This window comes from Aspergillus nidulans, chromosome III, assembly GCF_000011425.1.
Source record: "Aspergillus nidulans FGSC A4 chromosome III".
Taxonomy (NCBI): Eukaryota; Fungi; Ascomycota; class Eurotiomycetes; order Eurotiales; family Aspergillaceae; genus Aspergillus; species Aspergillus nidulans.
This window is the reverse complement of record NC_066259.1, coordinates 632,244-659,042: the sequence shown is the minus strand read 5'-3', so window position 1 is coordinate 659,042 and position 26,799 is coordinate 632,244. Positions and strand designations below refer to the sequence as shown.

At 49.7% G+C, this 26,799-nt stretch overlaps 9 protein-coding genes across 9 annotated transcripts, besides 1 other annotated feature; 6 read left to right on the top strand and 3 right to left on the bottom strand.

Moving 5' to 3' along the window:
- Positions 1-26,799: part of a sequence feature (contig 1.84 954..621812(-1)) that runs on past both edges of the window.
- Positions 590-2,745, bottom strand: ANIA_04888 (pyruvate decarboxylase pdcA). Its single transcript, XM_050611580.1, has 5 exons — positions 2,556-2,745; positions 2,414-2,494; positions 1,126-2,353; positions 866-1,073; positions 590-814 (listed from the first exon to the last, which is right to left on the bottom strand). Exons 1-5 carry the CDS (start codon positions 2,659-2,661, stop codon positions 731-733), a joined length of 1,707 nt encoding a protein of 568 aa, XP_050467594.1. The 5' UTR covers positions 2,662-2,745; the 3' UTR covers positions 590-730.
- ANIA_04889 (THUMP domain-containing protein) lies at positions 3,229-4,322 on the top strand (the record flags this gene model as incomplete). The annotated part of the gene is made up of 6 exons (XM_657401.1): positions 3,229-3,270; positions 3,356-3,484; positions 3,547-3,703; positions 3,757-3,971; positions 4,031-4,171; positions 4,221-4,322. 6 exons carry the CDS (start codon positions 3,229-3,231, stop codon positions 4,320-4,322), a joined length of 786 nt encoding a protein of 261 aa, XP_662493.1.
- Positions 5,249-6,278, top strand: ANIA_11253 (uncharacterized protein; the record flags this gene model as incomplete). Its single annotated transcript, XM_050611579.1, has 2 exons — positions 5,249-6,093; positions 6,152-6,278. 2 exons carry the CDS (start codon positions 5,249-5,251, stop codon positions 6,276-6,278), a joined length of 972 nt encoding a protein of 323 aa, XP_050467593.1.
- Positions 6,737-10,194, top strand: ANIA_04890 (putative SNARE-dependent exocytosis protein (Sro7)). Its single transcript, XM_657402.2, has 7 exons — positions 6,737-6,866; positions 6,930-7,269; positions 7,315-8,895; positions 8,941-9,496; positions 9,543-9,664; positions 9,715-9,996; positions 10,061-10,194. Exons 1-7 carry the CDS (start codon positions 6,780-6,782, stop codon positions 10,084-10,086), a joined length of 2,994 nt encoding a protein of 997 aa, XP_662494.2. The 5' UTR covers positions 6,737-6,779; the 3' UTR covers positions 10,087-10,194.
- asf1 lies at positions 11,028-12,025 on the bottom strand (the record flags this gene model as incomplete). The annotated part of the gene is made up of 4 exons (XM_657403.2): positions 11,028-11,409; positions 11,465-11,773; positions 11,821-11,860; positions 11,917-12,025. 4 exons carry the CDS (start codon positions 12,023-12,025, stop codon positions 11,028-11,030), a joined length of 840 nt encoding a protein of 279 aa, XP_662495.2.
- On the top strand, positions 12,388-16,104 carry rna14 (cleavage polyadenylation factor subunit RNA14; the record flags this gene model as incomplete). Its single annotated transcript, XM_050611577.1, has 6 exons — positions 12,388-12,489; positions 12,551-13,459; positions 13,507-13,938; positions 13,988-14,987; positions 15,035-15,763; positions 15,905-16,104. The coding sequence occupies exons 2-6, from the start codon at positions 12,593-12,595 to the stop codon at positions 16,102-16,104; spliced, it is 3,228 nt and encodes a 1,075-aa protein (XP_050467592.1). The 5' UTR covers positions 12,388-12,489; positions 12,551-12,592.
- ANIA_04893 (protein smsA) lies at positions 18,987-19,960 on the top strand (the record flags this gene model as incomplete). The annotated part of the gene is made up of 3 exons (XM_657405.1): positions 18,987-19,102; positions 19,420-19,709; positions 19,764-19,960. The coding sequence occupies 3 exons, from the start codon at positions 18,987-18,989 to the stop codon at positions 19,958-19,960; spliced, it is 603 nt and encodes a 200-aa protein (XP_662497.1).
- ANIA_04894 (SAGA histone acetyltransferase complex subunit SPT7) lies at positions 21,009-25,022 on the bottom strand (the record flags this gene model as incomplete). Its single annotated transcript, XM_657406.2, has 5 exons — positions 21,009-21,762; positions 21,924-21,987; positions 22,041-22,726; positions 22,775-23,901; positions 23,951-25,022. The coding sequence occupies 5 exons, from the start codon at positions 25,020-25,022 to the stop codon at positions 21,409-21,411; spliced, it is 3,303 nt and encodes a 1,100-aa protein (XP_662498.1). The 3' UTR covers positions 21,009-21,408.
- ANIA_04895 (VanZ family protein) lies at positions 25,641-26,390 on the top strand (the record flags this gene model as incomplete). The annotated part of the gene is made up of 2 exons (XM_657407.1): positions 25,641-25,665; positions 25,777-26,390. The coding sequence occupies 2 exons, from the start codon at positions 25,641-25,643 to the stop codon at positions 26,388-26,390; spliced, it is 639 nt and encodes a 212-aa protein (XP_662499.1).

Genomic DNA, 26,799 nt, shown 5'->3' with positions numbered 1-26,799 from the left:
GGTTGACGGTCAACAGACAGGGCGAGCACGATCGAGCGGTGGCAGGAACTCGAGCGGTATGTAAGCAAGCACCGATAAGCGTAGTTTCTCTAGCCAAAGTCAGAGTGTCCAGAGTTTTGTGGTATACCTGAGTGCTTAGAGCTTTCTGAGTTTCGAGAGGGAGGCGCAGACACAAAGGTAACAAAACGTACACCGTAACGCACGAGTCTCTGGTTTTATGACAGCTCGTAGGGCCTCAGCGCGCATGGATCAATCGGTCCCCACAAGAAATTAGAGTACGCGCTCGGGATATTACTAGAGACGCCTGTTGAGGTCCAGCCCAACTGCCAGGTTTCATGAGGAGCTCCTCGCTGTTCTGGCGGCCTTAACGCCATCTCCCAGTCACGTGATCTTCGATGATAAGCAGTGATTTTCTTCCTTCTCTATCCACCAGGGACCTATCTCCGACGATCGTTCCACAACACCAGCAGATGGCGTGTTTGCTCACTAGGCTGCTGTTACTTGTATCTACGTGTCTGGGTTATTCTCTTGCCTACTCCACTCGTAGTTATCGAGCTCCGAGACAAGTGGTAGGAGTAAGCCGAGGCCTTCAATGACAATAACTGAAGTTTAATTATCCCCACAATCAGGAGTTTCATGCTAATGAAATGCTATACTGATTAACAAATCCTTGAAAATGCCATGAAAATTTCTCAGATCACAACAAGAGAACCGGCCTGTCCTGTGGTCCTTATTTGTTTCTAGACGCAGCGGCCTCAGCTGTGATTTTGAGGGAGGCGGGAGCGTCTTCACGAGGCATATGAACCTCAACCAACTGCTCAAAATTAGCATCTGATAAGTAATGAGTGAGGTCACAAAGACTCACCTGCAAGCATGGAGCGGAGGAGAACTCTTCGCTAGCGAACAGCTTGGTGAGCTCGTCCCTGGTCGTAACTTTGTAACCCTTGTATCTGCCCTTGCCGCCAAACGCAACAGGGAGGCCCTTGATATCCCAGGTCTGGATGTCGTTGTAGCTTTCATCCCATCCGTGGATGAACCGCTCGATGGTATAACCCTCGTTGCAGATGACGAAGCTTTCTCCATGTCAGCTCTCTTCGGATAGACAGGTCTTGACAACGAACTTACATAATTGGGTTGAGATTATTCCTGATCATGGTGCTGATTTCCTGCAGAGTAAGTTGCAGGCTGCCGTCGCCCACCCACAACACCGTTCGGCGATTGCCCTGTTCCTTTGCAGCTAGAGCAGCACCCTGACAGGCGCCAACCGAATAACCAATACTGCCCCAAAGGACCTGGCTGATGGCTGTAACTCCAGATGGGAAGCGAGTGTCCCAGATTCCAAAATTTGCCGTTCCAGTCTCGGTAATGACAATGTCATTCTCCTTCAGCCATTGCCCAACCATGGGCCACATCCAAGCATGAGTGATTCTCTGCTCGCTCGAATTTTTTTCATGTTCCGGAAGTGCGTTCGATATGTGTGGGACAGGGTCAGCCTTGATAAAGCCCAGTCGTTGAATGACCTTGCGTAAAACTCCCTTCATGTTCGTGTCAGGATATTCAGAGTATCTCACGCGCACGTAGGTGCTGTGGAAGTCAATCGTATTCAACTGGCCAATGCGGTATGAGAACCCAGCCGTGTTAAAGTCGGATTTGATGGCACCAATACTGAGTATGAGGTCTGAAGATTCCACCTGCTCGCGAACCCCAGGGTTTGACCCGGTTCCTGCATAAACACCGCCATAACATCTATGAGTTTCATTAACTGCGCCTTTGCCCATCGGGGCTACAAAAGTAGGCAGCCCAGATACTTCTATCAAGTCATGCACTTCCTCAAGCACGCGGTGGCGAATAGCGCAGGCGTCGACTAGGATAACAGGGTTCTTAGCTGCGTGCAAATACTTGAGCACGACATCGACCACGTAATCTTCTTTCTCAGGATCATTGGCGGGCAATGAAAGGTCAATGGGAGTCTTGAGCCTTTCGCCTTCAATCTTCTTCGTGATCATATCAGTAGGTAGGGCAAGATAAACAGGTCGGCTGTGGATCCAACATTCACGGATAGCATTATCGATGAGGGTGGCAGCATCGTAAGTATCGTTCAGGTTCGCTGTAGTCACAGATATTCCCTTGTTCATCGACGAAAATACGTTATAATCTCCGTTACCAAGAGTATGATGTAGCAGCAACCCATCTTTCTGGGACCTTGAATGAGGTTGACCGACAATGTGGATGATAGGAACGAATTCCGAGTAGGCTCCCGCAATGGCATTGATCGCAGAGAGCTCACCAACTCCGAATGTTGTGACTAGAGCAGCGATTCCGTTGACTCGAGCATAGCCATCGGCCGCATAACCTAGCAGGAGACGTCAGGAAAAGGTAAGCTCTATAGCTATTATTCGTCAAATGTTCATACCCGCATTGAGTTCATTGCAGTTCCCCACCCAATGAAGTCCACACTTAGGCAAGTAATCGAGTGCAGCGAGGTTATAATCCCCTGTATGAAAATAGCACGTTAGAGGACATGGCGGCCAGTGTACCTGGCTTGGGAGACTTACCGGGAACACCGTGCACTGACCGAATTCCAACTTCGTGTAGTCGGCGGAAGAGGTACTCGGCAATGTCGATAGGTTGGCGAAGCTCCCTTGTAGCAATGTCGGCCATATCGACAATCCAATCAATATACGAATCACTTGATGGAATTACTCTCGTTTTCTCCAGCGTGAGTAAATAGAGAGGATACAGCTCAGCTCAGGTTCTTATCACAGCGACTAAGCTAAAGTCCGACTTTATATACGTCATGACAACGTGATGTCATGTGTTACTGACAGGTTTACAACCGCTATCAGTATCCCTAATGGCCCCATTGTGCGCCCCATCCCTTCATGGTGGTCTGATCATGGCAGACTCCGAGTCTGATGGTCCAGACATAACGCCATCGGGCCGGTCCTTGACAATACCGAAGGTAGATATCGGGAAGGCGCTGTGAAGGGATGGGCTGGTCCTTCGTCAGTGCTCTGGGCCAGTCCCGCCCCGCTAGACCGCGATAGGAATAATTCAACCGCCCGACACCTAGCACTATGATCGTCAAGAATTTCCGGGGAACCACACTTTCCAATACTCCGAGTAGCGAGATTTCCAAGTTATTTTGTGGCTCAATTTGACCAGTCCTACCTAGAACACACCATCCTTTCGGTTGTTTCTGGAATGACCGACAGTGTAAAGAGGAAAATGTCCGAGAGCCCCGCCAACCACTCACACAAGAAAAGAAAGGTTTGTCTGCTCTAGTCGGTTTCTCTTCGCAGTTTTTACTGCCTTGCATTTATCAATAGATGAAATTTACTAACGCATAATCCAGGGGGGCAACTCATGGCAGAAGCACACCCCACGGTCGACCATTGAAACTGGGGACTGGGGAGTGTTCGTCACCTGTGAAAGGGGGAGAGAAAACAAATGTGCTGCAGAAGTCATCGATTTATTCACTGAGGTAAGGACTTGGTACTTGAGAAGCCCGTCTAGTTGCGCCCATTCTGACATTTGTGTCTCTAGAATGTGGACCTGCCTGGACGTGGCGGGGATGAAGCCGAGTATGGCTCTGAGGAGGACGATATCGAGGCTCAGATTCGGAAAGAAATTGAAGGCTTGAAACCAAGCACGTCGAAAAAATCATCGTTGTTCGAAGCGGTCAAATTCGACCTTCCGTGTAGTAAGTGGTATTTGCGCCGAACAATGTGGCATATTTGGTACTGACGGAGTTAGTAATATTTGTGCGATTCGATAAATCAATCAATCCCGAAAAGCTAGTGCACCGGATTTGTCTTGATTCGCATGCTAGTCCAGAGCAAAAGCGCAGCCGCTATATCCAGCGACTGACACCTGCGCGCTCTATTCGCAAGACTCTCAGCGTTGACTTGCCAGAGTTCGCGAAAGAGATGCTTAAGGCAGAATTCCACTCTGGCGGCCCACCGAAGAAGGTTCGTTTCTCGTCCCATACTCACTTGAGGTCTGACTGATAAATGTGTTAAAATCATAGTACGCCATTCGACCTTCCGTAAGAGGCAATAAGAAATTTGACAGAGACACCATTATCAAGACTGTCGCAGATATCGTGGGACCTGAGCATCCGGTTGATCTGAAGAATTATGATCTGTTAATTCTAGTCGATATTGTCCAGGTATACCTCCCAATTTACATCGAAAACCTAACATGCTAACAGAAACCAGAACGTCATGAGTATGAGTGTTGTAGGGAGTGATTATGACAAGTTGAAACGATTCAACCTCGCTGAACTCTATAACCCTGAGCCAACACCTCAAGAACCCTAAATACGAACTTATGTCAATCAGTTCATGTTCGCTAAACCCCGTTGGCTTGGCATCGTGCTTCTAGAAATTCCTCCTCGTGGCGCAGTTGAAACCGGGAGCCAAGCGTGCTCAATGCTCGGTATATGGGGTTCTCGTCAGCTGCCAGCTGGCTCCGCTGGCGGGCTTCGTCTTCAGGGCCCGTGCTGCGATTACTGGACACTTTTTTCTTCGCGATGATCAGCATTACCGCAGCGCAATAGGTCCAAGCCTACTCCGTACTTAGCGATGAAAACCTCTGAAACCCAAGAGAAACCCTACTGCTTCTCCTCCTTTCTCCGGCGCTAATCTAAAGAACAAGTAGAAAGCGGCGGGCCGAGACTCCACAAAACACGGGAGCTCGTCGTTGGATTGTACCGGAGTGGACACAAAACCGATTCGTTCTCTCACTCGGCAAGGGACTCTTCTGATTGGGCCACCCCGAATCTCCATGTCGCACCTTTCTCAGACTGGGATGCTTAGGCGAATTTCCGTGATTGTTTTCTTAGAATGATGTCCAAATCTTGCGAACATGGCAGACCTACTGCTCTTTCTGTTACTGCTCGTCCCACCGCATCTTCTCATTCTTAAGAGGCTTTTCAACCGCTATGATTCCGGAGATCGGCTGCTGGATTTGCGTAATTTGTCATGGGCGAGAAGCTATGCTCGCTTACGATCAATTAAGACTGGCCAAGGGACGTAATAATCCCTGATATACAACTGTCTGCTGTTGCTGGAACCTACAGACTTACCTTAATTCGACTACAATGAATGGGCGGGCTTTAAATTGTTGGTCCCTTGTTTACAGTGAGCGAACTCTTAATGAGTAATACTGCTTTTCCTTCGACTATGATATGCGATGCTTTCCTACCCTATTTTACTTGGATCTTTAAGAAACACCTCGTCTCGTCATGTTCCCTCCCTTACCTGCTCCTTCCGATCCAGAGAAAGAGGTCTCCGACAAACTCGTCTCCATTCTTCGACGACATTTCTTAGTTCCAATACATGTGGACAGAATATGGCCGCTGGCTGGTCACTTGCATTCTTTCTATCTAGTTCAACTCTCAAACGAGACTCATTTATTGCTCAAATGCTCCCCGAAGCCGACAACGCCGCTAATACGTCGTGAACATATAATGCTGGACACAGAGGCACGAGCCTTGTCTCTTTTGAGTCATATGCCGTGCATCCCACAGCTTCTCCATTACGACCCCCTAGGAGATTTGCTCGGACCATCTTTTTTACTACGCCATTACATCCCGGGTACAAGCCTGGATAAGATAGACTCCCAGCTCTCTATCCAAGAGCGAGATTCTATTGAGAGAAGCTTAGGCCTTTTGGCAAAGCGGATTGCGCAGCATACCTCAGAGTCCTTTGGAAGTCTAGGGCAGGTGGCGAGTGCAGGAGGAACAAAATCCTGGAGAGAGGGCTTTCTCATACTTTTCGAGGGGCTGCTTCGAAACGCGGAAGACGTCTTCATCAACCTCCCTTATGGAGAAATTAGATACCAGGTGCACCGAGCATCGCCAGCGCTGGATGAGATTTTGACACCACGACTGGTGGTGATCGACTTTGGTCAGCCATCGCAGGTACTGGTGAATGAGAGCAAACGGCTATGTGGGATCTCCAGCTTTAGGACGGCGGTCTGGGGAGATGTGTTTATGGCAAAGATTTTTGAGAATCCGTCACCTTCTGTGATAGATGGGTTTGGATCTTGCTATGCGAAAACTCAGACAGGAGGAACTCGGCAGCTTCTGTACGTATCCCCCAGTCTGCATTTGATCAGACATCTAACGACCCCTGACTCGATTTAGATACTCCTGCTATCGAGCCGTTAACGATGTTGTCCTGCAATACTATCGGAAGAGTCGAGACACAGCTGCTGAGATCAAGGCAAGGAGAGAGCTGATGACGGCACTAGCGAAAATGGCCGCAGTGTGAACGGGAGCCCCATCCGGAATGGGGAGACCACCAAAGACCACTACCAACGATATATTCAAGTTTGCCGCTTCGATACCCGTGGATTTTTCGTCTCAGCATTAGCGTCGGTATCTTTGTTAGACATGGTGCCAGAAGATTTGAGCTCAATTAGTTTTTTATAGCATGGTGAGAAGCGTCTTGGAAGACAGTATTTGTCCTTGATCAATAGACCCTGCTCTTTCTAGACACTTTGTTTGAAACGCTTATACTCTGCCTTAGCGTGCAGCCGTAGCATATATCGCATTCGTATGAAGAGACGCCCGCCCTGAGCAATGCAGTCTCAGTGGCGCAGGCGGGGCGCCATAAGGCCGACCGTCATTGACCGTGTGGGGTTTCGCTCCGCAGTCGGATACCTAATCGATTAGACCTTAATCTTCCTTGGAGCTTTCTCCCTTTCATACTTTCTACCTAACAGCTATCATTATTACACAACACCTCTCTTACTGCTTCGAACCGTAGGAAATGGCGCATTTCCTAAGGGGCAAGCAAGCCGGCATCCAGAAGGACTTTTCTGGCAGTCTCGCGCCGGAGCTGTTCGATATCGATGATGTATGCTTGGCTCGTTCAGGCACCAGCTTTTCTTTTTTACCTCTACTGACTTTTCGTATGTAGCTCTTGAGATGTGGTATCAATTCACAGACTAGTGCCCTTGCCTACGATCCAGTTCAGTCTCTCCTTGCGGTTGGTACGAGCGAATCGCAATTCGGCCATGGCCAGGTCTACGTTTTCGGCCAGGGACGAGTCTCAGTCATCTTCTCTTTACCCCGGAAGGCGTCGGCGAAATTCCTGCAGTTTTGTGGCGACAAGCTCATCAGTGTCGACTCGAAAAGCGAAATCAGCGTCTTCTCCCTAGAAACGAAGAAACTACTTGTCTCATACGCCCCTCCGAGTATCGCTAGCGCGTTGCTCTCTGACCCTAGTCTCGACTATGCATTCATTGGCTTGCAGAATGGTATGGATTCTATGGTTTGAGGTTATCGCTCACTAATCATCACAGGCGACGTCATCGCGTACGATCTGGATCGTGAAACCGTAACGCCGTATAAAATATCCAACCTGTGGGCTCAGCGCAATCCGCGAGCGCGAATTTGTCCCGTCATCAGTCTGGCTTTTTCGCCCCGTGACATCGGCAAGATCCTCATTGGGTACCCAGACGGTGCGGTAACATTCTCGTTCAAGCAGAACGTAGCACAGCATTACTTTGAGTATGAAGTACCACCAGGCGCTCTAGGCGGAAACGGTATTGCGCCATACAGAGATATTCGAAAACCGAAGTTGACCAAAGCCCTATGGCATCCGAACGGCATATTCATTCTCACTGTTCATGACGACAATAGTTTGGTTTTCTGGGATACAAAGGACGGTCGCAAGCTATTAGCCAGGTCTATCACGACGCCCAACATTGACCAGCCAGGTGTCGGTCCCAGAGGGCCCGCTGCGCCCGAGTCCGCTATCAGCCTCAAAGACCCCATCACTGACGTTGCGTGGTGTGTCAAGGCAAATGGTGACGACAGTGGCCTTCTTATTGCCGGTGGTAAGCCGAAGGATGAGAGATGCAAGAATCTTACTTTCATCGACCTGGGCCCGTCGCCTAACTATCAAACATCCTCTTGGGCCATGATCACCACATATCTTGAGAATCCGAAGACTATCGCAGAGATTTCCATTCCCCCAGGTGCTGAAGTTGTCCGATTCTGCCTCATTCCCCGCAATTCTCCCTATTATGGAGGCGCCCACGACCCAATCGCAATTCTTGCTCTTCTAACATCGGGGGAACTCATTACACTGAGCTTCCCAAGTGGTCATCCCATTCCACCTACTAACATGCTACCACCCTCTCTGACTCTTATTCATCCATTTGTAAACAAGATCACTTTGACTCCAGTCGATCGTGCCGATTGGCTGGGTTTAAAGGAACGAAGGTCTCAAGGACCGAAATTCATCTTAGGGGGCGCAGAAGAAAGGAAGCAGCTCAAACGCTTAGAGAGTCGCAATATTATCACAGCAGCACATGCGGACGGCACCGTCCGGATTTGGGACGTAGGGCACGACGATGAGATCGAGAACTCGGAATTGATTCAGGTCGATCTGGCTCGGGCTCTAGGCCGAGTAGGGGTCGTCGATGTCACAGAGATGTCTCTTGGTGGTTCTAGTGGTGAACTGTCAGTTGGCCTCAGAAGTGGTGAGGTTGCAATATTCAGATGGGGCAGTAACCAAAACTTTGGCTTGGAGCAACCCCCCGGAACGAATAATGGGCCTGGAGAGTTGACCGACATTACACATAGAACTGACCCCAGTCTGAAACATGGCCTTCTGCCCTTGACTCTTCTGAGCATGCAGCAGGGTCCAGTGACTGCGCTAAAGCACAGTCCAATAGGGTTTGTTGCTGCCGGGTTCGAAGGTGGCAGTATCGCTATAATAGACCTACGTGGGCCAGCCATCATCCACACTGCGAATATCTCCGAATTATCCAAGCAGAACAAACGGAGCAGTTTCCTCAAGACTCGTAGCTCCAGCGAAACTATTCCTGAGGTGCCCACCGCCATCGAGTTTGGTATACTGACCCTGGAGGGCGAGGGTAAGTTTCGACAGCCACAAATCGGGCCATGCTAACGTTTACTAGAATTCTCCAGCATTTGCTGTTTTGTGGGAACAAACAGAGGCAACCTGGCCACGTTCAAGATCTTACCGTCGAGCGGCGGCGCCTTTGTAGCGTCGTTCGCTGGCGCAGTTGCATTGGAAGATAAAATAATCAACATCATACCTATCAATGCCGATGATGGCAGCCTGGCTCTTGCTACAGGCAAAGCATTCGGAGGCTTAAGGAACGGAACCAGGGTTCACGGGGCAGTGGTTGCTGTCACTGTTAACAGCTGCAGGATTTTCAAGCCCGCCACGTCCAAGGGCGCACATCGATCCTGGGATGACTACCTCTGCGACTCTGCCTCTGTTGTCAATCTTCCTGGCCGAGGATGTAGTCTGGTTGGACTGTTTGGCGACGGCAATGCCCGAGCATTCTCTATCCCTGGCTTAAAGGAGATCGGTTGTGCTAAAATCGGTCATATGGCTGACATGAGCCGTCTTTCCCAGTCTACTGTCTCGCCAAACGGCAGTGTCCTGTTCTGGACAAGTCCGTCCGAAATTGGGCTGATCAACGTTTGGGGCGCCGGTATTGAGCTGTATGTATCCAAGCCACTATGCCGAACATTACTAACCAAACAACAGTCGGCCGTCAGAAGATCAGTTGTTCAACCCACAAGCAGTATCCCCACCTCGACCTACGATTACCAATCTGCAATGGATCTCTGGTACTCAATACATTTCAACCGCCGACATGGACATCCTGAGTTCGTCACCCTTTTCCTTCCTTTTGTTTTCAGTACTAACGCCTCTCTAGTCGGAGGTCCAGATCGACCGCCGTCAAAGCGGATGATAGAACAAATGCGGTTAGAAGAGCAAGAGCGTCGGCAAGCCGCGAGAGAAGGCAGGTCAACTCCAGCGCGGCAAAACACCAACGATGAGGGATACTTTGCGTACATGCAGCGCCAGGTGCAAGAGCGCACGGAGAAGCTTTCTTTCGCTGGCGATAACATGGACAGATTGGAGGAGACAAGTAGCGGCTGGGCGCGGGACGTCAACAAATACGTCCAGAACCAGAAGAAGAAAGCAGTTCTTGGTGGTAAGTGTCTTGCGAGCTCGCACTATCCATACTTAATGCCAACCATTTCGCTAATAACCGATAGTTCTTGGGTCGAAGTTCGGTCTTTAGGCGGCTTTTCTGGTTCTGCTCCTCGCAAGATATCATAGGTAGTTGGGCGTTTGGTATAATTAATATTAGTCTATGCTTAGGCATTCTATAGACTCGCGTGCAGGTTGTCCCTTACTTTATAGTACTACTATCCTAAGGAGCGGGTCTCTACTCGGCTTTCGACCTTTATCTTAAATTAGATTACTCTACGTACTTATTCCCCAGCTGGAGCCATGTCGCTATCTCCTTTACCGCGCCGCGTTTGAATGGAGACTTCCTCATCGAGGGCATTTCGCATGGCCGCTGCATTAGACTGGCACTGCACTGAAGGCTGCGCCGAACGCCAGATCCAACGCAATCTTCGACTATGCCCGACTCGCAACCCAAAGGAGCGGTGACTCAAGTCGTGATCCACACTCTGAAATCTTGATTGTGACCATCGTTTTTTGACTTACCCCCTTACTCTTTTCCTCTGAAATTTACCTTAACTCCTGGTCCTGGTCACGAACGGCGTGAGATATAGTATGTCTGACGTATCAAGTAATTTCAAGCCAGAATTCCCCGGATGCTAAGAAATTTCCTTAATCTAGTGCAAGTTGAAGTTGTTTTTGAGATATTTACCCTACTAGTAGACTAGCCAGTTAAGAGCTCTGCCTCCCAGCTGCGAGGGATAGCGTATGCGTTGTCATGCTCCTAAACCCCTTAGAATGCGTGGGTCGGGTGATTCTGAGGGTGGAAATCGTCCTTACGCCAGCTTCCAGGGAGGCATAGTTCAATATATGGGCTCATGTATGTCTATTATCGTAAAACTAGGCCGAGAGATAAATACCACGTTTGGTTTATAGGTAACATGTGGGCGGATCGTAAGAACATAGTGACAAATCATAAAATCATGCAACTGATGGGATAGATAATAGGAAGAACCAAGACATCAACTCCAAGAAAAAAGCTCAGGCCCTGAGTTAATGGACCATAACTTCCTGCTGCGAATGGTGCGCGGCCGGGTTTGCGTTGTCGTCTTTCGGTTCCGAGTCATCGCCCATTTCGACGTCCTCGTCGGCATCGTTACCTTCTTCTTCGTCGACCTCGTCCTCATCGTCATCACTCTCGTCTTCGATATCCTCACTTTCTGCGTCGGAGATGTCTTCTTCCCCATTGTCTGCGCCCTCCATGTCGTGGTCCTCGCCCTTGGTTGACTCGTTCTTTTCAGCCTCTTGCAGCTCCTTCAGAAGTGCAGCCTCAAGTTCCGCCTCCTCTTGACCGTAAGCAGCACCATCGTCGTCAAGGCCATCCGCTTCGGGCTGGTCTGGCGGGTATTCAGCTGGAGCAGATTCCTCCGTATCCCTAGGAAACAAGAATTAGCATCCACAACTCATTACAGCGCACGTAAAGAAAATACCATTTGATGGCAAATCTGGTCACTCTGGGCTTTTCTGCGAGGATGTTGCGGCGGATCCGTTCAATGATGGGTTTGGCAGGAGGGTCGGCAGTAAGCTCCTCTGAGTCGTATTCATTGTTCACATAGTATCCAACACGCACAAACTCCCTGCCATCGTAGCTGCAGGTGAGGAGGATCACGGTCACGCCAAGGATTTCTGATGTAGGGATCCGTCGGAGGTCTGGTGGGTCGGCTTCGAAGATGAATTTATTCACGCCAACAGGAATAGGTCCGACAAGAAGGGAGTCAAGTTCTTGGTCGTACTCAGAACTAGACATGTTAGTGGTCGCGAAGTTCGGGGGTCATCTCGTTCTTACGAAGTTGCAGAGCCGACGTAGGTGAGTTTCCATTCCAGATCTGCAGAATTTCGAAATGAGCATGGGATATTTAAGCGTAGTAGCGAGACGACAAACCTTTCTGAAGCTGCTCCAAGCACTCAAACGTGATCTCGAACTGGTAGGAAGAGGTGAATGGGGCAGGGTTGTTGAGGACTTTAACCCCGAGAAGAGAAACAACCGACATGGCTATCTGGATGTGGCGGTTTTGGCGGCGAAGTGCACAAGATAGACAAGGATGATGGGTATGTACAGTAGAAGTGTAGAATATGATGATTAAATCAAGGAATAGAGGCGCCGTATGAAGTATTTACGGAAGGAAGATTTGCATGGAGGGGACGAAAGACAGCTGGGTAAGTAATAAAACAATGGACCAACCTCCAGAACGAGGCCGCCCAGCGATCGACGACGCGCGCCGCGTGTGGAACGCATAATTCTCGCGCTCACCGCCTTCATCACGTGCGTCTGCTGGGAGCTGCAGCTTCTGCCGGGCTGCGCATCGCATCAATCTGTGCACATTTCAGCAACAAGCGAATCCTTTCCGTTGCCGCTTGCTTCTGCCTATCCCTCTCAAGTCGTCGCCTGTACTTAATCAATCTTATTAATATTAATTTCCAGGTCGAATCTGTGTCGGCTTCTGCTTGAATCATTGTGGGTGCCCCTCACTTGAAGTCCAGCATGCATGCGAGCTAGAGCCGCTAACAGCTGACAGTCTAATTGTGTTCAACCGCCGGGCAGGTCAATACCCATTTTCATGGCCGAAGACGATGCTGAGAAGGCCTTCTTTGAGGCCCAGGCCATGAATGCTGGCTCGATGGGTTATAACGGCGCTGAAGATCAGAATGCGAATGCGTCGGACTCTGATGAATATGATCCCTCAAGCACACTTCAAGACCAGTATCCTGCTCCCTCAGAAAACCTTCAACTCCAAGAAACAGACACTCCCACTTCAGTTTCACAACCCCAGCCATCCTTTCGCGAAGACGCGGACCCTGCTGGCAATGCCCACCCATCTCAGCCACCTTCACGACCCGAGTCTCAGGCTTCGACGTCAGTACCGGCTACCGGTGTCTCTGTTCAGCCGAAAACCAGAACTATCGGTGGGTTTGTGGTTGAGGATGAGGATGAGGATGATGCGGGGGATGCGGATTATGAGCCGCCAGCTGTACTAGGTGTCGAGGACATGAATATTATACCTTCGCAGCCCATTCCAGGAAATGCAAATGAAGCTACTTCTACCCCTGATGTATCATTGGATGAAGCTGCGCAGGAATCTGCCAGCGCGAAGAATGTTCCTAATAGTTCTCTCTCTTCTGTTTCTCTCGCTTTTAAGAATGATGGGTCCATGGATCTAGGCCAGAACCTGTACAACTCACGTACTTCTTTGCAGCCTGAGATTGCACGAGAAAGCGCTACAGCCACTCCGGCACCGGACTCTCCTTCTACCGCGAAGGGTCGCCTGCCCCATGATCGAGTTGGAATATTGGAAGACAGGATTCGGGAAGATCCTCGAGGTGACATCCCTGCCTGGCTCGAGTTGATTAACGAGCACAGGAGTCGCAATAGAATTGATAGTGCTCGGGATGTATATGAAAGGTTCCTGAAGGTGTTTCCCTTATCTGTAAGTCAACCTCATACCACACCCACGGCAATTACTGATCTATGCAGGCCGAAATGTGGGTAGCATACGCGACTATGGAATCTGAACTCAACGAGTTGTTCCGCCTTGAGCAGATCTTCAATAGGACGCTTCTTACCATTCCGGCTGTCCAACTGTGGACGGTATATCTGGACTACGTTCGGCGGCGCAATCCTTTATCAACGGACACAACTGGGCAGGCCCGGAAAGTCATTTCTTCGGCTTATGAGCTAGCCCTCCAACATATTGGCATGGACAAGGAGTCTGGTTCTATCTGGGCTGACTATATCCAATTCATCCGCTCTGGGCCAGGTAACGTCGGCGGTTCCGGTTGGCAAGATCAGCAGAAAATGGACTTGCTCCGGAAAGCCTACCAGAGAGCCATCTGTGTCCCAATGCAAGCTGTCAATACTTTATGGAAGGAATATGATCAATTCGAAATGGGCTTGAATAAACTTACAGTGAGCTTGGTCGTCCTTTCGGAAGAAATCGCGCTAACCCCTCCCCTAGGGACGGAAATTTCTGCAGGAACAGTCACCTTCATACATGACTGCACGCAGCTCTTATACGGAACTCCAAAATTTCACCCGCGATCTAAACCGGACAACGCTCCCCAGATTGCCGCCTGTTCCTGGCTCAGAAGGCGACTTTGAATATTTGCAGCAAATTGAGATATGGAAACGCTGGATTAACTGGGAGAAAGGAGATCCCCTTGTTCTGAAGGAAGACGATTTGACTGCATACAAAGGCCGTGTGGTTTATGTTTACAAGCAAGCCCTCATGGCACTCAGATTTCTCCCCGAGATTTGGTTCGAGGCGGCTGATTTCTGCTTTCTGAATGACATGGAGACAGAAGGGAACGAGTTTCTGAAGAACGGCATAGACGCTAACCCGGAAAGTTGTTTGCTCGCGTTCAAGCGTGCAGACCGGCTCGAAATAACTTCTGAGTCCGAACAAGATCCCATCAAGCGAGGCGCTAAAGTGAGGGAGCCCTACGACAGGCTACTTGATGCGCTCTACGATTTGATCGCCAAAGCGCGCACTCGAGAGGCCCAAGATGTTGCTCGGCTAGAAGAAACTTTCAAATTGAGACCCGATACTCAGCCAGCGGCGAATGACGATGACGACGATGATCAGAGCGAGACGAAAGCAAAAGAATCTGTTAAGAACGCCCAGATTGAAGCGGTTCGGCATGCACATTCTATACAGATTGGTATCCTATCCAAGACAGTGTCATTCGCGTGGATTGCGCTCATGCGTGCCATGCGCCGCATCCAGGGCAAGGGCAAGCCTGGGGAGGTCCCTGGGTCACGGCAGGTGTTTGCAGATGCTCGCAAGAGGGGCCGCATTACTAGCGATGTCTATATTGCAAGCGCTCTTATAGAATACCACTGCTACAAGGATCCGGCTGCCACCAAGATATTCGAGCGGGGTGCCAAGCTCTTTCCCGAAGATGAGAATTTCGCTCTCGAATATTTAAAGCATTTGATTGATATCAATGATATTATTAGTAAGTTACCCTGTTTCGAGGCTTTGTGCATTATCTAACCTTTTCAGACGCCCGAGCAGTGTTTGAGATGACGGTGAGGAAGCTCGCTGCCAACCCTGAAAACGTACACAAAACCAAGCCCATATTTGCGTTCCTCCATGAATACGAGTCGAGATATGGCGACTTGGTTCAAGTCATAAACCTGGAGACTCGTATGCGGGAGTTGTTCCCAGATGACCCGACATTGGAGCAATTTGCTCACCGATTTTCTGCTCCCAACTTCGACCCTACTACTTTCCGGCCCATCATCTCTCCTTCTCAGACAAGGCCGAAGACAGTATACCCCGGAGGCCAAGTCCCATCCCGCCATGGCACTCCTTCATCCCGCTTTCCAGAAGCCTCCGTCACAAACTCCCCGAAAAGGCCGCTAGAAGACTTTGACGATGATATGTCACGGCCACGCAAGTTCGTCCGGGGCGAGTCACCACTCAGGACAACGACGCAGAGACGGCAATTGGACCAACAAAAACGAACCCAAACAGCACTTCAGGTCCCAAGCTCGGGATCTCAGTATCGATCTCAAGGCTCGCCCGCGCCCTTGCCTCGCGACATCGTATATCTACTAAGCGTCATCCCGCCGGCCTCAACGTATACCGCTGGTCGGTTCTCGGCGGAGAAGATGATCGACCTTGTCCGGCGGTTAGATCTGCCAGCTTCCATATCGCAAATACCTCTTCCTCAGTCTGCCCGTGGCCTTGGAACAGGACAAACAACCATTGGGGGACAACAATTTTCCGGTAAGGCAAATTAAATCCCCGTTGCCTCTCGAATATGACTGATTCCTGAATCTGCAGGGGCATATCGTTAGCTACTTAGTATTTACCGTACAAGCGTCCATTTATTGTCCTGCTACCTACCCTTCCTCTCGCAATTACCAGATGACGGCGGCTATTACTACAAAGGTGGCGTGGTTGACATGTGCGCTCTGCATTTCATGGATGACGGCGTTTTTCGTCTTTATGTTGCGGGCCTTGCTGGGAATATTCTGGCCAGAATACTCTTTTTTGGCTCTGGTGGATTACTTGCCTACCTACTACGAACTGTACAGATTTGGGACCCTGAGATACCAAGAAGATAATAGATATGATGCTGATCAATTATTCATCCTTTCCCCCCCCCCAATATACCCAGCTTGGGTTCGAGTCTACTGTACGGAGTCCTCCGTAGTCTGCTGCCTCTCACCTCATGCCTCAGCGTAGTTTCGAATGGGTTTTGCACTAAGTGAATTCAGAATGCCGTAATTCAGACTGCGCGCTAGCTAGCGGTTAGCCCTGTTGCACGGGCAGTACGCCAATCTGTCCTGCAACACCTTACATTCTTGCACGTTCGCAGCCTTAAACTCCTAATGGCAATCCGCAGCCCAGCCTCAGACCACCAACCTTTCTCTAAGGCGGTTCCGTATCTCTTGGTCAGTTACTTCTAGTGTCAATACATCTATTCGTTAGCTGCTAGTTAGTGACCGGTTCCAGGCTACGCATCAGGTGAGCATTTGGTACGTGAGCAAGGGAATGACCATATCCATAAAGACGTCTCAATTCAATGACATTGTAAAGAGCCAAGTCAAGTATTGTGTATTCTGTTTCCACACTCTTAGTAAACGCAAAAGAAAGGGGATGGTCACATGGTCATTCTCTGTATAGGGCACTGAGTGCTTCTCTGATTAGCAGTAACCTTTCCAGTAAGCGTCCATCCACCACCCCAGTCACGAAGAAAAACAGTCTCTGCTCTAGTTCATTGACCTTCTTTCAAGGATAAGGTATAATGCTTGTCGCAAGGCTAGAGTATGCTGGGCAATTGGGGCGTTACGGGTGGTACTGGGCAAGTGCCTACGTCAAAGCGGCCAGGGCCGAACTAGCTTTCGAGGCCAGAGTACTCTAGCAGTATTTTATGAAGTAAAAGGAGTTTGAAATAGTTCTGTTTTTCCTGGATCTTATTTGAACTCAATGATTAGTTCTACATTTATGCTAGACAACGATTTGCTGTAAAGCTAGCCCTAAAAGTGTTTCTCGCACCGCCAGAGACAACGCCCGCCCCAAAAAAAGTCAGAATATAGCCTACTCCCTGAGCACTACCAGGACTGTCATTGCAGTTATAGCACAAATCGGTGCTGAGGCTTTAGCATAATTGGAGAGCTGATGGGAGAGGTTAGAATCAGATGAGGCTTTACCAGTGTATGCGTGGCATGCGTGTAGACTTACTGTCTCCCTAACGAGATACACACAGGCGATGCAGCTATGCCGGCGCATGGTATACTCGAAGCTTACTCGAAGCTCGGACGGGTTTCAATGTGATTGTGAGGAATATGGGCAAGACATAATGAATATGGTCAGTGCGAGCGATCTGGCAGCCTCGGAGCCGTTTTCAAATAAGAGATCCCACTGATCCCTCCGCAGGATTTGGAGTCAAACGAAGACTCGGCAAGTGCCCTTGTTTCTCTGCTGCCGGAAGTATATCAAGCGACGCGGCTCCTTTCGATACGCGTATAGGTATTAGAGTCATTCTCGAAACCTGGGTGATGATAGAGGGATAATGCTTCACTAACTCTCCTCTGTAACCTCCCTCATCTACATCCAATGCAGGCATCCTTCTTTGTCCCTTCCGTCACCCTCAGACAAGGCAGGTATTGTGCCTTTGAGCTAGTCGGTCGGTGAAGCTACCGTAGCGTCCGGCGGATCAGAGATATCGAACGCTAAGCCGGCTTTACCCATGGTCTTGGTCCTTGTAGCAGATGGCTTTGGTAGATAGATTGTTACCGTCCGCTCCAGGGGAAGGTTGCAGGCTTGAAGTAGGGGAAGACGTGGTTTTGTCCTCGCAACCGTCGCACCAGCTTTCATCATGTACTCGAAGCTCTGGGTATTGTGCGAGATTTTGTATGCGGAGGAAGGAAGCGATGCATCTCAGCGAACATTCTCAGCAGAGCTGCGTTTCTTGGTTGGCATTCTTATTAGAAGGCTTCGAACAAGTCCTCTATATCTTAGTTTGGATGTCTATGTTCGGCTTCTCAGCATCGCACTTCACAGCCAAGTTATTAGTAGAAACCCCCAGTTTGTCTGAGAAGGATTGGTCACCTACCCCCTCGTAATGATGGCCCCGTACCCTGTGGACCTTCTCTTCCAACGCTCGCTTGGGAAATTGTCTGTTAAGAGAGCAATCAAGCAGCACTTCTGTTCTATATACCCTTGAGAAGCTCCAGCCAAGTGCAGAATCATCAGTAGGCATGCTGCAAAGGCCCTCGGCGTTTATAGCCGCACTTTGTATATAGCAGAAAAGGAGGAAGCTTGCTTACCGTCTCAAAGACATTGAGCCTCCAGCAATTGAGCTGGTTGCCGTGGGAAGATGAGGGGGTAAGTGAATGAGCTCATTTCTCTTCATGTGTTGCCCTGCCCACTAGGTTGTCTTTTCTCCCTAACACAACCCTCCTCAACCCCTCAAATTCGTTGAGATTCATCTTTCCTTCACATCGTCTTCCTAGTCGACGAAATCCTACAAACAAGAGTTCGCTAGTATCTTCGAAGAGTATCCGAAACGATGCTTGGAATTCTTACCTCACTCCATCTTCCTACTTCCTCCCTGGGAAGGATCTTATAAACCCGCCCATTCAATTGTTCTTCCTCTCCTTCCTCCTCCTGCCTGTTTTCTCTCTCCTCTTCAAATAAAGTCAACCATACAAGGTCTCCTTCTTGTCAACGACACTTCAACCTCGACCTCCTCCTTCATTGATCTTCTTCAATACGAAGATCATCCTCCACATTTCGCAAGCCTTCCCAATCTCTTCTAGCAGATAGATCTTCTCCTAGGCAACTCTTTCGAATCCTCAGGTACTTTTATCTGTCCTTTGGTAAGAGCAGAACACATTCATCGCCCGTCTGCCTCTGACTTTGTCAACAGCGAAGCAATCTTCTCTGACATCTTCAACGCGTTTTCAAAATTAATACCTTATTCAACCGCATAACCGCAACGATGGCCCAGAGTGAAACTCGCAATGCCGGCGACCCGTCCTTGGACCGACTTCGTCTGCTCACAGATATGTGCCGTAACATCGACCTGCCTTATGGCACGTTTAGCATCGACTATTAGTAGGTCGGTGTTTATCTGCTTCTTAGCACGAAATCTCAACCCTCCACCACACACTCCTCTTGCAATTCACTACACTACGGAATTGTTAAAGCATCCTCATTTCCAATTCTGTTCATGCCAGTTACTTTTCCGTCTCTGCCTCTTGCGTCACTTCGAACATAGCGTGATCCTGTCCTTCCCATGGAATTCACTCCTGTTGTCTCCCAAGTGGCGCTGGAATCGCATTTGGAGTTTTCACCCAGACATTATTGTACCAAGTCTATATGCATCCTGTCTACCTCATTCCCCATTTGCATTAATGTTGCACTTCACATAGCGGCACCAACGACGCTAGCTTCGAGATATATATACACCTTCCCCCAGGTGATCATAACTCTGTCGACAAGAACGGCAACCCGCTGCCTGGGACTCTCATCGAGCGAGACGTCACCAGCCCCCATGACTGGGACTTCTTGCTATACTCTCACATTGCTCTGCAGGGCAATAGCCGCCCTGTTCACTATCATGTTGTTCTTGATGAGATCAAGCACCGGCCACAGGAGCTTCAGAACATGATATATGATCATTGTTATCAATATATGCGTTCAACCACCTCAGTTTCTTTATGTAGGTTTGACCATCCTCGATGGCAACTTTCCAGAGTACTAACATGAGCCACAGTCCCTGCAATCTACTATGCACACCTTATCTCCAACCGTGCACGTCATCACGATGATGCTCCTGCAAGCTCTGGCCCCCAGAGCGGACCCGAGGTCAAGCTAACGAACCCCAAGCCGAAGGAGAAGAAAGCGGATCCTCGCCTTCTGCCGATTCATGGCACTTCGAACCGTCTGCCCTTTGGCATGTGGTACATTTAGAGAGATGCTATATAGCTGTAGGGGCGCCAGGGGTTGTAATCAGGAAAGCAATTTCGGGCTTTGTACACTTCTTCCATCTTTGTTGCCTAATACCTGGCATTAGCCTGGATATTGAATTTTATGTCATTCTTTATTGCATGACAGCATTCTCAGGGACAAAATCTTCTGGATTTCATGCAAGATCCACTGAGCTGCAATATTTGAAGCGGACTAGTGATGGAGAGGTTGCTTAAATCATGTAACTAGAGAAGACCTCAAATTCTCAGACGGTTCCATGTTATTTGATTGCAGCACCTGAAGTTGCATCGTAGCTTGTAGCATGCTTACGTAGCGTAAGCCTCACACTTGTCATTCTCCAGGGCTGCGGCGACTGTCAGTCCCAATCCTCAAGGTGTTTGGGTTATAGAGTGTTGCCTCAGTAGTCATAGGTCTCTTGCGAAACAAGGTCCAGCAACAGAATGGCAAGTCCAATTGAGGGAAACCTGGAAGCCCCCAACTCGAACAAGAATTACACTGATGCAAACTTTACGCCGTACCGGCACGAGAAATACGTAGTAGTCTTGAAACGCAGCACTGGAGTAGGGGCGCCGCGGTGGAGCCGTAGACTGAACCAAAGGATGTGCACGCCCGACTATGTAGTTACTTGGTTCAGTCTATGAAGAACGACGCTGTCCGTTTATTTTGGATAAACAAAACATTATTGTATCAGTATGCTCGAGCTCGATCCCTGAGGTGAAATGCTCAGTGCAAAAACGTAGAGAGATAGATAGCTCAATAGATGCAGTCAAAGGACAAGGGAAGGCAGGAAAGAGAGAACATATTTAGACGGCGCGGGAAGAAAGACCGTGAAGCATTGTATGAGGTTGTTTTGAACCGATCTGTGAGACACAGTACATTGCAGTTTTTCTCCAGGGGTGGGGTATATTAGTTTCGACTTCCTAGAGGCCACCTTAGAGCTTTGCAACTCGCGTTCAATGCTGACAAGATCCACCGGAAGGAAAAGCTGCCTAACCAAATGCTGGAATATCAAGTGGAGGATGAAGAGGGATAGGATATAGACCAGATGTGATTCCGGTGTATGTTATAGGTATAGGTAGATGGGTAGGCAGGTAGAACAACAAGCTGGAAGGGCCCTGTTGGAGCACCGCAGGTGGGCATCCAGTAAAGTAAACACAATTAGGTGGAGAAGATATAACAAGACGAAGAATAGAAGGGGTCCAAGTAACACATGGGGAATGAGAATTGAAGAAGGTAGGCGGATGGGTGAATTTAAGGAAGAAAATGACAGAAGAAAAAGTGAAAGGATAAGCCGAACAACCGACGCCGATTTGCTCTAGACAAACAACCAACAAGTGCTGCATTCCATGAAACAAGCAGCATACCCGTCCAACAGACCCAGTCGAAGAGATCATTAACGAAGAGTTCTATACCTATACCATGGTCATACGTCATGCCGCGTCGCCTGCAGTTCCGTTGGTGATGGGCACTGCATTGTCATTACCCTTAACCTGGTCGGCGTTGGTAGAATCCTCAGCACCAGGAGCGTCTAATGTTTCAGCTCCGGCATTGCCGTTAATGAGGTCGTTAGAGGAGCCCTCAGATTTTAGGTTTGGAGCCTTCGCCCCATTGGTTCCTGTTGCTGCTTCGTCTTCACCGGGAGCGTCAGCAACCCCCATCGCCACGCCACTGTTCTTCTTGACCTTCTTCTTATTAGGTTCAGAGCTTCCTGGTTTATAGCGTTGAATCCAGGAACTGAAGGCGGCAGTGGCCGCTTCTGTGGACTCGAAGTTGGTCCAGGAAGACTAGAAGGCGGCGGGATTTTCCCAGAAGCAGGAAGACGAGGTCGACCAGCCGATGGCCTTTGCTTAGGAGGTAATTCGAGGTCCTCGACCAGTGGTTCGTTGTTGCGCGCTTGTAATTTGGCATTAAAAAAGGCTTGCACCAAGCCGATCTGCGATGATACATTTTCGGTAGTGATGCGTGGATACGGAGGAGGCGGGGGAAAGACTGTAACGGATTGGGAGGTACTGTCGGAGTCTTGGTTAGTATTGAAGAATAGGCAGCGGTCTGGATAACTTACTTTGTGTTTTGCGCCTGGGCCGCGTTGTACATCCTGTTTTGCAAAAGATGCAATGGCACGCTAAGCGTGGCTAGCCCAAATTCTTTGTCCAAGCCCAGCTCTTTGAAGCCAAAAAAGTCTTCGTCGATATCTTCGGCAAAATCACCACCGACAAATTGTTCACTACCGTCAGCGAAGGCCATAGAGCCATCTTCACCACCATCTTGCAGGACGGGGCGAAGGAGCTCAGAAAGAAGCGAGCGTAAGCGATCATGTGCAGTCACGAGTTTCGTTCCGAGACGTTCAACGTCGTCTTTGATATAAGACTCTAGTCCCTCAATGTCGATGCCGACGGAGGACAGAGTATGAAGCATCATCTCTGGCTCGGTGTACGCCCGTTTCCACTGCGGTGAGCTAGTTGCTTCCACTGAATCTGCCACAGGAACTTTCGGCGCTTCCATGTACGATTTCAATGTCTGTCCAATCTTGACGAAGAAGTCCGAAGCCATATCGGTCGCAGCATCGATAGCCGATGGCTGATATTCTTCAAAGCCGGTGTGGTAGAATATCTTTGCTACCGAACGCTGCAGAGCGGCCTTGCATACCCATGGGGCGATCACAGGACCATTGTCGTTCATAACATGGGCCTCGACATCCTGTTCAACAAAGGGCTCTGGCTGATACTTCTGGAACTGGTTCTGGTACATCTGGGGGAGAAGTTAGCATGATGCTATGTAGGAATACCATGTTCCTACCTGAGACTGCAGTTGCATTTGTTTGACGATACCAATCTTTGAGCAAATTTTCCTGGTTTCCTGCATTTGCCTCATATTTGCATCCATCTTTCGAGAAAGCTTGCTGTCCGGCTGGGTGAAGAGTCCTTTGGGAAGGACCCGTAAAAAGTCTTCTGAGTTGTCTACTAGATTTCCCTCGCTGTCTTCTCTCCACAACAGATGAGGGGGAAGATCTGGTATACCAGACATAACATCGTAATAGTCAGGAATTACTCTGTCCTCTTCAACTTCTATACCTTCAGCTAGCGTCTCGCTGGCGGCATTCGGTTTTGGCCCAAGGTCATTCGAACTATCGCCATCGGTTGAGATCTGGTGCTGGTTCCTGAGCCACCTTCTCATACCCGCCTTCGTGCGAAGAAGAGCCGGTTCGTCAGAATTCAGCTTATCGCCTTTGAAGAGACGATGTCTTTCTGCAGCAATAAGTGCTCTGTCTTTCTTCGTGACTTGCTTCCACACTTTATATTCAGGGTCGGCAAGTTCTACACCAGGCGTGGCCAACGCGCTTAGTGCGGTGGGGGGCGTTACCAAACCATCAAGGTCCATGCTATCATCTTGTCCTCCAGATGTGGCAAGACCCGCACCAGCGGGGTCGGATGGGGTAGACGTGCCGGGAGGGGGTGTTGCAAATCCATTCTGTACTCCTTCCACGGCAGCATCAGAGTCGGAGCGTACAGGCGCCGACGGTTGTGAGCCGGAGCCAGCTGGAGGTTCAGAACCACTCGGGGTTTTCGAAGCTGGGGCAGCACCCTTCTTGGACGATTTCCCCGGGGCTTTTCGGCCTCTTGAGGACATGATAGGCTCATCGTCACTTTCTTCTCCGCCGTCATCAGCAAGCTGAAGCCGTCGTTCTTCCGCCTCCACCTCGGCACGATCTCGAATAACGATATCAGGAATGAGCGGTACCAATTTCTCGGTTTCCTTCTTCATGTACATGGCATGTTTTCGGAGGAAGTGCTCTGGGTTTGTGTTGTATTTAAAGCAGTTCGACCAGATGAGATTGAGGTCGTCCACAAACTCCTGTTTGGATTTGTATTGGAGGGCCTTTAGCTTTTTGGTCATTGTTCCAAGATCCATTGGGTGTTTGATGACTAAAACAGAGTTAATATGAGCTACAAGGAAGGGAGAAGGCGAACTCACCGTTATAGTAATCAGGCGCATCACGTTTGTTAACGCGGGTCAAGAAAGCAGAAGAATGCTCGGTCATTGCTTTCAGTTCGCTAAGGACTTTCTCCGCAGCTTCATAGAGCTCCTCCTGGCCGATCTTATCTTCGCTAGCCCACTTGCTACGGTTTTTGCGAACTTCGCTCATCAGGCTGCGAAGCTCGGCATCAGAAGCTTGCACCATATTGCGCTTCATGTCAATCCTTGCGATCAGGTTCTTTAAGGTCAAGCTTGACGCGCCAAGGTTGGCACTACTCAACGAGCCGTGTCCGCTTGACCCTGACGCTGCATTATTGCCGGCACTGGCCTGTCCGGACATCTCAGCCTCAACCTGTCTCTCGGATTCTTCCAAGCGCTGTTGATCCAACATTGCATCTCTATCGTTCTCCAGTGTGTAGAACAGGGTGTGGAAGCTTCTCTTGGCCGCCTCTTCTGTGGCCTTCTTGTCTTCTTCTAGCTTCTTCCGAATATCTTCCAAGCTCTCTTTCTTTGCTTCCTTTGTGCTTTCCCCGGCTGCGGGCATTGAGGCGCTGAATGGACGACCTGGCGACGGCAGGGCAGTAGGTTGCTGAGCAGGGGCCGATACCTTTAACGCGGGCGACGATGCAGGCTTCGCATCATCATCGTCATCGTCATCGTCGTAGTCGTCGTAATCATCATCATCGAGCTTTCTCGCAGGTTTCTTGGGGGGTGCCGGTTCGTGGGCGCGTTTGTCCTCAGCTTCAGCCCCCTCGAGGACGGCGACGGCATCGTCGAGAGTGTCCTCCGGTAGCTTTTCACCCGAAAATAAGCCGTTAATTTTCGCCTCAGTGCGAGTATACAAGTCGCGGAATAGAGCGATACGTGGATCTTCCTCCGAAACAGTGTCGGCCTCCGATATCAGATTGCCCGTGTGAGGACCGTCGGCGTCGATGGAGCCGCGCATTTGGGGTGTTCTGGAGCCGGAAAAAGGTTTTGGATAGCCATTGAAGGTCCGCGCATCATGCATGTCGTCGGGGGGCCGGAGGTGACCTGGGGGGAGCCAGGCGTTGTGGTGTCCGAGCGACATGCTCGCTCCAAAACCCCGGTTCTGGGGCGGGCGAGGGGGCTCGTTTCTCCACGGTTATAATCAGATTCGGGTAGGCAACAACGAGCGGGTTTGAACGATGAAAAAATACATAGAGATAAAGTACAAGTTATAGAGAAACAGAGGACGCTGTTTCCAGAGCCCTAGAGGATGAAACGGCGAGGATTTGGATGGCGAAGGCACCGGCTTTGTACAAGGTTCTCTGCGCGAATGGATGAGGTGAAGTCAGGTCGGTGCCGTGACCAGCAAGAACGGTCGCCGCAGTTTCAGACCAACCGTGCAATTTTGAAGGAACCAGCTTTCATAAGGACAGGACAGGCACAGATGAAATAGATGGAGTATACTCTGATCACTTATATTCCTTCAGAAAAATAGTTATACGGAGATACTGGCCAGGCATTGTCAGTCCATGTCATTGAGACCGGTGTTACCTTATGGATGGGACGGTGCCCTTCATAATTATTCATGCAATCTTATCCAGCTTTGTACAATCCCGTATAATTGCACATGACGTGAACCAACATCAGGCAAGCTTCAGAGCTTCAACCCGCCGAGCTGTCATCATTCTCCTTCGCGATAACCATTCTGTCTGATTCCACCATGCGAATCCGATATCCTTTTGCAGGTACGTTCGCTCTTCTCCCTTTTTCCTGGCAATCAGGTCGTTACTACCTAAACGCGCCGGCTCTATCAGACTACTTCATTGTAGCACATCCAGCTAATTGCTCATATACAGGGGCCTTCATCTTCCTCCTAATTTTATCCGCCTACATAGGCCTTCTTCCACACAGCGAATCGTCCTCCATTCCTGCCAATCTACAACCAAATGACAAGCTCCTTCACGTCGTCATCTTCTTCCTCATCTCCCTCATTTTCTACTGGATTCCCGACACCTCCCGCCGGCGTACGCTCCATTTGACCCTGGTTGTCTGCACCCTTGCCCTCGGCGTCGGATCCGAAATCCTCCAAGGAATTCTCCCCAACGGTCGGTCCTTCGACCCTTTCGACCTGCTAGCCAATATTGTCGGAAGTCTCGGTGCAGTCGGGCTATGCGGTTGGTATCACCGGCGGATGTTGGAACGGCGGCGCAAGTCCCGATTCGGGTCCCTCGGTGAGGGCGGCGAAGACGATGTCGAGCTTGGTATGAGCCCGGATCACCGTGAGAGAGAGCAACTAGAGCCGCAGGAATCTGGTGTGGTCAATCTAGAGCAGGAGGTTGATAACTGGGATGAGAATGCTGTCGACACTTGGGACACAGAAGATGGCGACGACCCCAGTAGCGGCTTGACTGGGAAGGCTGCTGCAGATAAAGATCAGAAGGGTCTTGCAGAAGGGAAGAGGAATGACTAAGTTGGGTCAGCTTCTACATTTGCCTCAATACTGCGGCTGTTTCCGTGCTGCTGGTATCGGGCTATGTAGAGAGGTTCCTAGCAGAAGTGAACTATTACCCTTTCCCGGAACGATTTTATTCTTTCGCGTTTCGCTATCATGATCGGTCTGATGATACGGCCCGAGTAGCCACGGTTCTTATTTTAGCTCTACTCATGATATAACTGCCCTCCGCCATGACGCCATAATCGGTACCTGATGTCCCTCGGTCTTAACACGTTGACGAAGAAATGCTACGTACTCTTGTCATGACAGCCTGATATGATTTCATTCTACGGTTGATTCTCCTGACTCTTCACGCTATGACTCACGTTTGCCCTGTGTATATTTGGATTCGATTTTCGTTGGCATGATATATGGAGTTAAAGCG

What these genes read in the sequence shown, in the direction of transcription:
- ANIA_04888 (XM_050611580.1), bottom strand. Translation starts at nt 2,661, where the DNA reads ATGGCCGACATTGCTACAAGGGAGCTTCGCCAACCTATCGACATTGCC. An exon ending in GTCAGTGCACGGTGTTCCCG is followed by an intron (nt 2,495 to 2,555) that starts GTAAGTCTCCCA and finishes ATTTTCATACAG; the next exon opens with GGGATTATAACCTCGCTGCA. An exon ending in CTGCAATGAACTCAATGCGG is followed by an intron (nt 2,354 to 2,413) that starts GTATGAACATTT and finishes GTCTCCTGCTAG; the next exon opens with GTTATGCGGCCGATGGCTAT.
- ANIA_04890 (XM_657402.2), top strand. Translation starts at nt 6,780, where the DNA reads ATGGCGCATTTCCTAAGGGGCAAGCAAGCCGGCATCCAGAAGGACTTT. An exon ending in ATTCATTGGCTTGCAGAATG is followed by an intron (nt 7,270 to 7,314) that starts GTATGGATTCTA and finishes TAATCATCACAG; the next exon opens with GCGACGTCATCGCGTACGAT. An exon ending in CGCCGACATGGACATCCTGA is followed by an intron (nt 9,665 to 9,714) that starts GTTCGTCACCCT and finishes ACGCCTCTCTAG; the next exon opens with TCGGAGGTCCAGATCGACCG.